This window comes from Sorex araneus, chromosome 5 (genome assembly GCF_027595985.1).
Source record: "Sorex araneus isolate mSorAra2 chromosome 5, mSorAra2.pri, whole genome shotgun sequence".
Taxonomy (NCBI): domain Eukaryota; kingdom Metazoa; phylum Chordata; class Mammalia; order Eulipotyphla; family Soricidae; genus Sorex; species Sorex araneus.
Window position 1 is genome coordinate 37,240,202 of NC_073306.1, and position 12,345 is coordinate 37,252,546.

At 39.6% G+C, this 12,345-nt stretch overlaps 1 protein-coding gene across 22 annotated transcripts in view; it reads right to left on the reverse strand.

Moving 5' to 3' along the window:
* MACF1 (microtubule actin crosslinking factor 1) overlaps positions 1-12,345 on the reverse strand; it is a 411,553-nt gene that overhangs the window by 43,307 nt on the left and 355,901 nt on the right. For 18 of the 22 annotated variants that reach the window (XM_055137709.1, XM_055137708.1, XM_055137706.1 and 15 more), the window contains 9 exons: positions 11,494-11,653; positions 10,769-11,095; positions 9,846-9,930; positions 8,997-9,238; positions 7,524-7,730; positions 5,500-5,619; positions 5,011-5,118; positions 2,759-2,977; positions 869-1,072 (listed from right to left, as the gene is read on the reverse strand). In XM_055137709.1, the coding sequence (XP_054993684.1) occupies positions 869-1,072; positions 2,759-2,977; positions 5,011-5,118; positions 5,500-5,619; positions 7,524-7,730; positions 8,997-9,238; positions 9,846-9,930; positions 10,769-11,095; positions 11,494-11,653 (1,672 nt within the window). The remainder of the gene's footprint in view (positions 1-868; positions 1,073-2,758; positions 2,978-5,010; positions 5,119-5,499; positions 5,620-7,523; positions 7,731-8,996; positions 9,239-9,845; positions 9,931-10,768; positions 11,096-11,493; positions 11,654-12,345) is intronic. The other 4 variants (XM_055137710.1, XM_055137715.1, XM_055137707.1 and 1 more) reach the window with 1 other exon arrangement.

Sequence of the window (12,345 nt, forward strand, 5' to 3'; positions counted from 1 at the left end):
CAATGAAATGTGACGATGTGGGGAAGACAGGAGCAGGCAGCAACAACACAAAGTAACACATTCCACAATGTGAGTGAGAGATGAGACCAAGGTGGGGGAGGGGAAAAACTTGAGTAAGTACAAATATTAACCAAGAATACTGACTAAACACAGGAATAAAATACCCAGACATGACAAAAGTACCACTAAGAGTAATATATTAGTTGAAAAGTATGTAGTTAAAGATGCTTTAAACTTCACTATTATGGGTTAATGTTCTTTGGCTTTTTCCCTACTCAAGCATTTCACTTTGAGCTAGAAATTGGCTGGTGGCCTCTTCAGTATGAAAACTTAATGTGCCATCTCTTCAAATTCTGTAAACTAATTAATAAGTCCAATAGGATCCTAGCTTCTCTGAAGGACATTTATTTGCTTTTGAATCTGTTGGTCAATGCATCCAAAATCTTCACTGTTAGAGGATATCAAATTATTAAAGTTTTTTTTTTTTTTTTTTTTTTTTTTTTGCTTTTTGGGTCACACCCGGCAATGCACAGGGGTCATTCCTGGCTCATGCACTCAGGAATTACCCCTGGCGGTGCTCAGGGGGACCATATGGGATGCTGGGATTTGAACCCGGGTCGGCCGCGTGCAAGGCAAACGCCCTCCCCGCTGTGCTATCACTCCAGCCCTATTAAAGTTTTTAAGGAAGCCATCAGCAAACAGTATATACCAGCCAAAATACTTCTTACCCTTTTTACAGTTGTTCCCTGAAATAAAAATCATCAACATCTGGACATTTTTAATTATCTGTCTCTTAAGTTGATACAGAGACCTTCTACTTAACCTGAAGGACAACTGAAGATTATTTGAGTTTAAGACACACATATACCTGAGCCGACTGGGAAACAGCTTCATCCAGAGCGAGGGCCCTCTGGCGTACTTCCTCTTTTATTTGAGCATACATATTTTCAGCTTTCTGGTATTTTTCTTCCACCATTTCCCCCTCTTCAGGGTTCAATTCTTTTAGTTGCGGGCCTATCTTTAGCAGTTTATCAATATGAGGTTTGTGTTCTGCAATGGATTCTCTTAGTTGCTATGCAAAGAAATATAGATTAAAACATAATGAGCATCTTAATACAAGTTTATTTGCTTAACTACTTTGATCAGAGCTCGTAACAACTTCAAGAGGAATGACTGTTAAAAACAGCAAGCCCCCACATCTTGCCATTATGGGAGAAAAGAGAAACATCTAATTTCAGAGGGACAGACATAGAAGGACTGCACTCATTTGTGGAGTATAGAATAACATCACATGAGGCTGACACCCAAGGACAGTAGATACAAGGGCCAGGAGGATTGCCCCATAGCTGGAAGACTGCTTCACTAGTGGAGGGAAGAAGGCAGACGGAATAGAGAAGGGATCACTAAGAAAATGATGGCTGGAGGAATTAGTCGGGATGGGAGATGTGTGCCGAAAGTAGATAATGGACAAAACATGATGACTTCTAAGTGTCTGTGTTGCAAGCCATGATGCCCAGAAGTAGAGAGAGTATGGGGAATATTGTCTGCCATGGAGGCGAGGGGTGGGGGGTCGGGGGGGGTGGGTGGGAAAGAGGGGGTATACTAGGGATATTGGTGGTGGGGAATGTGCACTGGTGGAGGGATGGGTGTTTGAACATTGTGTGATTGTAACCCAAACATGAAAGCTTATAACTATCTCACAGTGATTCAATATAAAAAGAAAAATCAGTTCAGATATCCCACTGATCAGAAAGTCTGAAAGACGTATCCTTCTCATTCTCTCTCAGTTTAAGTTAATTCCATCCTCATCTGTGTTCATAAATACTTCTACTACACTGAAATTTACATAGTTTAGTATCTTTATTCCTCCCAGGCTGAAAAATACCAAGCAGCACAAGCTATGAATGGCAAATTATGATAGTACAGTCATAACCTGACTTTACTATTGGCCATTTCCAGTTTATAATCTCCCACTTATAGGAAAACAGAGATAGAAATAAGCATATCATAAACCACAAATAAAAAAATTTGTGAAATAAAAAGTTTATTGGTTGGGGGCCTATAAATTTCACTTATCTTAATTATGCATTAAATGCTTCCTGGTGTGACTTCATGGCTTTTACTCCATTTGGGGCATGATCCAATGAAATAGCGACCCAATCACACCCAAGTCTATCAGTCGATAGATGCCCTGTGGTCCCTGGAAATATCCTTTAGTTTATTCTGTATTATTATTATTTTGGCTTTTGGACAACACCTGGCATACTCTCCAGCACTGTCACTGTCACTGTCATCCCGTTGCTCATCGATTTGTTCGAGTGGGCACAGTAACGTCTCTCATTGAGAGACTTATTGTTACGGTTTTTGGCAGCTTGCCAGGCTCTGCTGTGCGGGCGAGATACTCTCAGTAGCTTGCCGGGTTCTCCGAGAGGGTCGGAGGAATCAAACACGGGTCGGCCTCGTGCAAGGCGAACGCCTTACCGCTGTGCTATCGCTCCAGCTCACAATTTTTATTTTTAAACTATCAAATATTTCTGTAATACTCAGTTTCCTGAGATCAACATACTTTTATTCTTTAACTGATGTTCATTAAAAGACAAATTAAATCTTGAAAATTATTTTCAATGTGCAAAGAAATTCTAACTGATTAAGCATTAACTTTGTAATGAAGGGGACACCTGCTAATATGATGCTTCTGAATAAACTGTAAAGCCCACTTCTAGTCCTGCAATACAATGAAACTCAGTATGTTGCTTACCCTCATTTCTTCTTGTTGCTGTCTGAGTTGTTCATGATCAATGGCAGGAGGAGGTAGCTGTGCTATGAGTGCCCGAGTCTCCTCAATCCAGGGGCTGAGCTCCTCATAAGTTTCCCAAAATTGGTTCACCAAGACCTGGGCACGCTCAAGGCGGGCATAACGTTCAGAGTTGAGTAGACTTATGGCTTCATATTGTTGTATTAGAGACTCTGTCTTCTCCTATACGCATTGATAACAAAACATGAAAGTCTCATTATGATTATGAACCTTAAACGAAAAATGTGGGTATACATACTAAAAGATTTAAAGAGAATACATACAGTTCAAAATTAGGAACTAGTCTGAGAATTAGACTACTTAGTATAAAGGAAATTAAAATTACTTGTATTCTTTTTGTTTGGGAGCCACATCTGACAATGCTCGTGGTTACTTCCTGGCTCTGCACTCAGGAATAATTTCTGGTGGTGCTCAGGGGACCATATGGGATGCCAGGGATTGAACCCAGGATGGCCACATGCAAGTCAAGGAACTTACCCACTGTATTATCACTCTGGCCAAAAAATTACTTGCATTCTTACCTGAATTTTTATTTTTGGGAATCACCTATCAGAGCTTAGGGGTTATTTCTTGCTCTGTGCTCAGGAATCACTTTGGGTGGGACTCATGAGGATCATATCAGACTGACCCAGCCTTCCCTGAACAACATATATATATATATACATATATATATATATATACTACTCCTTTGACCTGGCATGTAAACTATTTCCCTGGTCTTATTTGTTAAAATTATGTTATAATTTAGCTGTATTCAATTTTATTACAAAGATGAATTTATTTATTTATTAATTAGTGAGTCACAGTGAGGGTACAGTTGCAGATTCACACATTTTTGTTCTTGTTTTTCCCTCATGCAATGTTTAAGAGCCCATCCCTCCACCAGTGTCCATTCTCCACCACCAATGAACCCAGTATCCCTCCCACCCCCCAGTCCCATACCCCCCACCCCACCCCGCCTCTGTGGCGAGGCATTCCAATTTTTTTTTTTTTTTTTTTTTTGCTTTTTGGGTCACACCCGGCAATGCACAGGGGTCATTCCTGACTATTGCACTCAGGAATTACCCCTGGTGGTGCTCAGGGGACCATATGAGATGCTGGGATTCGAACCCGGGTTGGCCGCGTGCAAGGCAAACGCCCTACCCGTTGTGCTATCACTCCAGCCCCGAGGCATTCCAATTTGATATCTCTCTTTCCTGGGGTATTGAGTGGTCATCCTGTTCAGTCTCTAGTCTACTTTCAGCATGCATCTCCCTTCCTGTGCAGGATCTCCAGTCACATATTACTTGGTGTTCCCTTCTCTATCTGGAATGACTTTCCCCCAGCGTGTGAGGCCACCTTTCAAGCTATGGAGCCAACATCCTGGTAATATATACTACCATTCTTGGGTATTAGTCTCGTACTCTGTTGTTCCATATTCCACAGATGAGTGCGATCTTTCTATGTCTGTCCCTCTCTTTCTGGCTCATTTCACTTAGCATGATACTTTCCATGTTGATCCACTTATATGCAAAGTTCATGACTTTATCCTTTCTAACAGCTGCATAGTATTTTTTATGCTCATAAGGTTTTGCTTGTCTTTCATCTATGATTCAAAGTCTCCACAAACCTGCCATTAAAACTTCATAGATTTCTTAGGAAAAATAATGGTTTAATCATACTTTAAATTAAAAAAAAAAAGTCTACAAATGACCTTTTAGAAGAACCTGAAGAAATTATCTGCATAGTTTTGAAAACACATCACTGATGTCCTAAAATATCGCTTAAAGAATATTCCTTGTAGATAATGATTAAGTAGCAATTCCTGTTATGGAGATGGATTTGAAGTATGTCTCATTTAATATAGCAGGTTAGAATTTTGCAAACACGGGGCTAGAGCGACATCACAGTGGGTAGTGTGTTTGCCTTGCACGCGCCCAACCCAGGTTCAATTCCCAGCATCCCATATGGTCCCCCAAGCACTGCAGGGAGTGATTCCTGAGTACAGAGCCAGGAGTAACCCATGAGCATATCCGGTTGTGACTCAAAAAGAAGGAAAAAAAATTTTGCAAACACAAGATCAGAAGGCTAAATTTCCCGGCAAATCATCAAGTTATTGTTAGATGCCACCATAAATAATGGGACCTTATTATCCCACAATTATACTTCTAATTCATCATGATGAAGATATAAAATAGTAAACAAATGCAATTTACCTGTAGTATAGCTTTCTGTTCCTCCCCACAAGTACCAAAGATTTCACTTCGATGACTGAAGAGTTCATCCATTGAATCTTTGTGACGAATGATGTCAATAGAGAAAGCCTATGAAAAGTAAGCTACAGTTAGATTTGAAGTAAAAGGACCTGGAGCCTTTGTTCATGGAAAGTTAAACATAATCTATGAAAAATAAAGCCACATTAATTTTCTTATGAAGTTTAAAACTTAAACTATTCACACATCTCATCCTATAAAAAAAAATGCACAAGTTTAAAATTCTTCCCCCAAATTGCCATTAATTCCTGGAATAATGGGCTATTTTGTCCAACCACAAAGTAAAAAAATCTTTCCTCCTAACTAATTATTCATTAATTTGTGTCCACCATCATGACAATGCATTATCCTACTTGACCTGGCATAGTTGGAAACCTTTCAACTCATAAGATAATGTGAGCTTGGGACAGCAGAAATATGTGTTATGCTTACCTTCTGTACCTGAAGCTGAGCTGTGGTCTGGTCTTGTTCCAGGCGAATTGGACCCAGGGCCATTAGTTTCCGTTTTGTTTCAGCAACCCAAGCTAGTTCTGCATCAGCAGCTTGCTCATACTAGTAGATGTATTGAAGAAAAACAAATAAATTACTTAAAGTTCTATTTTTTAGAAATGCAATGAATTCAACATAGGCTTGAACTTTCAGAAATATTTTTATTTACTTGTTTATTTGTAGTGCCAAGGATTTAACCCAGGTAAGAGCTCTACTACTACTGAGCTACAACCCTAGCCAATACAGTTACTATTTCATAAAGGAAAGAACCAAGATGATCCTAATTCACCATTTTTACAAAAAAGTTAGGGAACCCAGTTAACTTTACAGCTAGAAAGAACAGAAACTGACACTCATAAAAAGAAATAAACTTCTAATTAGAGTGCTTTCACAAGGCTTTGTTCTGTCAATTCTCTTCTGTACCAAACACTGAATAATAATAGTTTTGCACACTAGTTTAACCCAGCTTCTTAATTTGTATTAAAGCACATCTAAGTGTGAGCTACCTGTGGTACATACTAGCAACAATATGTCAAATATCAACAACATGGCAGCAGAGATAAAAGTCAATTTGGAAGTACTCATTCAGCTGAAGAAGTGTGACACCCCATAATGCCAAAACTTTATTTGTTGATATTTAGAGCAGGGGTTTGGGTCACACTAGTGGTATTCAGGAATTATTCCTGGCTGTGCTCAGGGATCATATGTGGTGCTTGAGATCAAACTGGAGTCAGCAGCATGTAAGAAAAGCACTTTTTCTCCTAAACTATCTCTCTGGCACAACCCTAAACCTTGATACAGTCTATCAATAGCAAAGAAGTTCTCTGTGACTATTACTTAATAATAGCTCTCTGGTCAGTTTTAAATTCTGCCAACCTAAACTATGTTTTAAAAAAGAGGTATGCAATATCTATGATAAATTTCATGGTAAAAACTATGGCCAAGATTAGGGAAACAAATACAGACTTATTGGGGAGGTGCTTGGAGTCAGAGCAAATTTCTGTGTGGCTTGGAAAGCATTTGTGGTTCCAGAGTGATAGTGTAGGGGCTGGAGCGACAGCACAGTGGGTAGGGCATTTGCCTTGCACGCGGCCGACCCGGGTTCGATCCCCGGCATCCCATATGGTCCCCCAAGCACTGCCAGGAGCAATTCCTGAGTGCAAAGCCAGGAGTAACCCCTGAGCATCGCTGGGTGTGACCCAAAAAGCAAAACAACAACAACAACAACAACAACAACAAAACCAGAGTGATAGTGTAGCAGGGAGGCCTTGCATGCTGGGTATTGCTCCCAGAAACACAGAAACAAAAAAAAAAACAAGAAAGCAAGAAAACATTTGCTTATCACTATGAACCCAAGGAATCATGTTAGATTAATACGCTTTTTTTTTAGATTAATACTTTTTTTTTTGTGTGTGTGTGCTATGGCACATGGTGAGTATCCAGTTATTAGGAAAATCAAGAGACTGTTTCCAAAAAAAAGTAGGAAGGAGAAAAAAAGATTGAGGGAAACATGACACCTGTGTTTACTAGCAGGGTACTATTTTGGATAGCTCTGCTATTTTGGCTCGCATATTTGATAGTAATTATAGTTCTTAGTTCTTCCCTCTCTCCCATCTAATGTTAAAACACTTGACTATGTCAAATGAAGACTGTAACACACCTACACCTTTTGAGTCTAGATATTATCTATTCCCATTACCTTCTTAGCAGGCCATCAGCAAAGAATGACCCACACAGACTTATTCAAGTTCTTCCCTGCTAAAGGGGCCAGAATTTTGGCTCAAACCCAGAGTCATACTAACAGATCTCTACTCAGTCACTTCCCATTATTGAAAAAATTTGTTGCATCATATTTACTTAAACTCACTAATTCCACTGAGACTGCATTTATGTGGGTTCTGATTCTGTACCTCATACATACATGTCCATTACTTAAAATACTAATGGAGAGATGTCATAAACATTACCTGCTGTGATCTCTGAATAGCAGCATCAATTTCATCCACCCTTTGTCCAACAGTGTCACTGACCAGTTTGTACTGCTCGTTGGCATCAGATACAAGTTTATCCAGCCCTTCTCTGGCTCTCCAGGGCACCAGCTCCAGGAGGGCCCGGCTCACCTCATTCACTGTGTCCAACACCAGCCTGTGCTCCATGACCTCCTTCTTTAATTCCTAAGGAGAAAAAAAAAAGTTTTCAGGCCATACGTTGCTAAATTAAGCATATTAGCAGCTGTTCTGGGTAGAAAGTGCTATCTCTACCACACATCCCAGCAGGGCTCTGACCTCCTTCCTTCAGTTTTCTTCTTGCTCAGATTTTTCAATCACTCTGGCTTTAGACTTAGCTGTTGCTTAGTTAGAACTGTCTGTGAGGGCCAGAGAGTACATCATGTAAGATACTTACTTGCCTTGGGGTCAGAGCATTAGCATAGCGGGTAAGGTACGTGCCTTGCAATGCAGTCTGCTTGGGTTTGATCCCCATGTGGTTCCCCAAGCCCAACAGGAGTAGTTTCTGAGTGCAGTGCTAGGAGTAATACTGGAGCACTGCCAGGTGTGGCTCAAAGGGCACTTACTTGCCTTATATGAAGGGAACTTGGTTGGATCCCTGGCATCATATCTTGCCCCTAACCACACCAGGAGTGATCCCTGAGCAGAGTCAGAATAAGCTCTGAGTCAGAATAAGCACCACTGGGTATGGCCCCCAAACAAAACAAAGCAAAAAGAACTATCTGTAAGACTTCTTCAGCCAGGTTATTTAACAAGTATTTAAAATTACTTAACAGTACTTCGGTGTATACTAGGTCCTGTAGGAGAACCAAATATAATCATGAAGCACTCTTCAGAGAGTGCATCATGAAAGTCAACTGAAAATGTTGTATAAGAAGCAACTTTTTAGGGATTTGGAATACAATCTTCTTTCTTCTTTAACTCATTTATAGGTTTTATGTCAAATATCACTGTCTCTGTGAGAATGAGGCAGGCAGAAATATTGTTAGATTTAACATAGAAATATTTGGTGAAGTTGAGGGTGGAGAGTTAGTACAAGGGTTAATGGTACTTGTCCGGTACATAGCCAGTTCCATCCGTGGTATTGAATATGGTGTTCCAAGTACCACCAAAGGGTTACCCCTGAATACAGAGCCACGGAATAGCCCCTAAGCACAACCAGGAGTAATCCATACAACAACAACAACAACAACAACAATAACAAAATAAATTAACTTAAAAAATAGTAATTTTAACTTAAAAGTTCAAGGATTAAAGATAAAATTTTAGGGGCCAGGAATAGTGGGAAAGGCACTTGCTTTGCAAGCAGCCAACCCACTGGGAGCAATCCCTAAGCACAGAGCCAGAGTGGCGTACACCTAGCTGTGGCCCCAAAACAAAGGCAAAAAATTCTAAAAGGAAAGCTTACCCTTAAACTCTGAAATAACAACTTACCTTCTGTCTTTGTTGAAACTGGGGTATCTGCTCCCCTGTGGGAGACTGTCCTCCACTGGCTGCCAGCTCCTCCTCTACCTCCTTCAGCCATGTGGTCAGTTCCTCATAAGTAGACTGAAACTTGGTAGCTAGCTGCCGGGCCTGCTCTAATGTCCTGAGGGCCTTGGAGCTAGTGACTGTGATGTCTGCATAACGAGTCTTTATTCCATCCAGTTTCTCCTGAATAAGCAACACCTCTTCACCTGGGGAAAATGACACAAATTACTGATGTCTGAGAGGACATGAGTGGATCACTTCAATCCCATTCTTCAAATCAGAGCTTAACTGTTACAGAAGCCATCTCCTTTCGGTACTGATTTCACTTAGTATTCTACAATAGAGGTAGGAGAAAAATAAAACGGAAATAGTTCGATTATAGGTGGGTCAATATTTCCTAGCATTGATCAGTGAATACCAGCATTCAGTACATTGAAAAGCAGGGGATATCAAACTCTATGACCAAAAGATTTAGCAGGGGTCAGATAGTACAGGGGTTAAGGCATCTGTGTTGCCCATGGCCAACTCTGGTTTTGAGCAAACAGCTAGGAGTAAGCCTTTAGCACTGCCATGAATGTGCTTCCCACCACTGCTTCCCCCCTCCCCCCCAAACAACAACAACAGCAACAACAACAAAAAGATTTAGGAGGAAACAGGAACCCAGGCCACTTATCAACCAGGAGCATATGCAAAGTTAATTAGTGAACACTAAGCTTCTCCTAAAAAGAAAAAGAAGAGGGTAGTGCAAAGTCCTAATTCCTGGATATGGATGTGTGACTAAGAAGGAGCTAAGAGATCCGATTTTCAAAATACCTGTGGTTTGTTTTAGAAGAGCCTGACCATTTTTAATAGCTTGATCTACATTCTTCTTTCTATTAATAATCTCTTCATTTAAAGCCTGAAAGGGAAGAATACCATTAATCCCCAAATAACTGCACAGAAAAGGAAAATAAATAAGACCAAATATCAGACATTTGGTTCCATCAATATCTTGCCTATCCCATCATTACAAAAAATGAATCAGATCTATAGGCAAGCATTCCTTTGCAATGAAGAAACTTATAATTCAATCAGCTTTACCAAACTATTGGTACCAACCCTATTGAATTCAAGAAAGGCAGAAGTAGAAATCAGCAAAAATGTCTTATTATGTCCAAAATAAATTAAGACGAACATCCAAGAGAAGAAAAGTTAGTAAGAACATGCAGGCTTAAATCAGGATCCCGGCTAAAAACTTTCAAGCAGAAGAATCTCTGAGTATTCAAAGCTACAATTTGCTTTGCCTATTTTTACTATATTCTAAGAAGTTTCACAAAAAGAAAAATGGAAAAATCATTTTCTATTAAGATGACATAAAAATCCCTGGATTTTCAGCAAAAATCCTAGAAAAGCAGAAATAGGTCTATCTGATCAAAACCTGGGTATATTTACTTATATCTGGTTTTAAAGTACATGCTCTTTAAAAAACTATTTAGATGGAAACTTGGTGATACACAGCATAATAGGAAATTCTGAGTTTAAATTGAGGTGGCTACATTCTGTAAAATCTTCTAGGTTCAATTTGGAAGTGCAAGTTTCATTAATAGAGCAGTCTTCAGTATAAAGTCTATAGTCACCCACTTAAATATAAATAGATGGAAACGAGAAAATTTAAAGGAAAGGAATGAAGAGACATATGAAGCAAAATTATAAAATAAGTCAGCAACATAAATAAGAAGAATGGAGAACATGAATACCAGGTGGTCAGCATGCTGTTTCTGCAGGACATCCTGTCTGTAGTCCTTTACGAACACTGAACTGAGCTTGTCCTCCACCTCAGCCAGCCAGTTGAGCACCTCCACCTCATCCTCCCCGAACAGTCTAGCATTAGACAGCGCCTGTTCAAGCAGGGCTGCTTTCCGGGAGCACCGGTCTAGAATCTCACTGTATCGGGCCTGCAATGAGTCTAGCTTTTCAGACAGCACACCCTGTTCTGCAGAACATGTCAGGGAGGAGAGAGTCTGCCCAATTTTGACTGCCTGGTGCACATCTGCCGCATGGCTTTCTATTTCTTCCTCCAGAGCCTGGAATTCCGGATGGAAAAAATGAATAACAGAAACAAAATAAATGAAAAGTAAGCATGAAACAATGAATAAATAACAAATGATATAAAACATAAAAAAATTAACCAACCGAAGGGCAAAATAATAGAAAAATTGAGAACAAAAGCTGCTTTCTTGGATGATGACAGCCTGTTTGTTGATTTAAATTTTCATTTCATGAATGTGATTTTACCATATTTGACCATACATTTTTTTACCCACATTTTAAGTAATATGACCGTAATTTTTAACTCCCCCCTCTTTAAATTTTTAAATCCATAAACATGACTTTAATGTTGCAGTTTTCTGATTTCTAGGAATTCAGAACCCAGGTCTGTGTTTTCATTTAGCGTAACTATTTACGCTAAACTATTTCCTACCTTGTGTCGAATGATCTGCTGTTGTATTTTGGCAGTCTGAGTACCAACAGGTTCTGAGTTAGCAAGTTTTTTCTCTGTGACAGATAAGAAGTCAGAAATAGGCTCAGCTGTCTCATGGAATTGTTTGGCTAGAACCAGGATATCTTCCAGCTGTTTTTGCCTACACAAATATATAGAACAAGCTGCTCAGACAAGAAGTCACATTAAGACTGATAATAGTACTACACTCAGAAGAATACCAATCATTGCCAGGCACACTATAAGTACCAGTAGTAAACAGAACACATATAAAGCACTTTAATATTTTAAAGGTTTTCACAAGCAGTACCTCATTTTCATTCCATCAGAACTTTTTAAGATAGGCTGATTTACCCACTACTACAAAACTAAAAGTAGACTCTTCAGGCTTAAAGAAAAAATTCCCAAGCACTCCTGTGAGTAGCAATAGGTCACTGAGGTTCAGAACCAGACTTCCTAATGCTCTCATGGAAAGTAATGCAGGGAATCATCTGGCCATGTGACTGAAATGAAAGTTTAAAGTGTCAAAGAAACTTCATTTTGCTCACTTTTACTCTACCTTCACTTGTGAGTGAAGACAGCATTTGAAGAGCAAAGGCAAACTATGAACTTGAACTTCTTTCCTATTTTCCCATACCCAGCCAGGCTTCTAATAAAGTCTTGCAATATACCTTTAAATAGACACTTAATATAGAAAATAAACTCAGATTAGCTGAATTTGTCAACACAAATGACAGATGAAAGAACTATGAACCTTATACTTGACTTGGAATCTTATTTAATATGACATCCATAGGGGCTGGAGCGATAGCACGTGGGTAGGGCGTTTGCCTT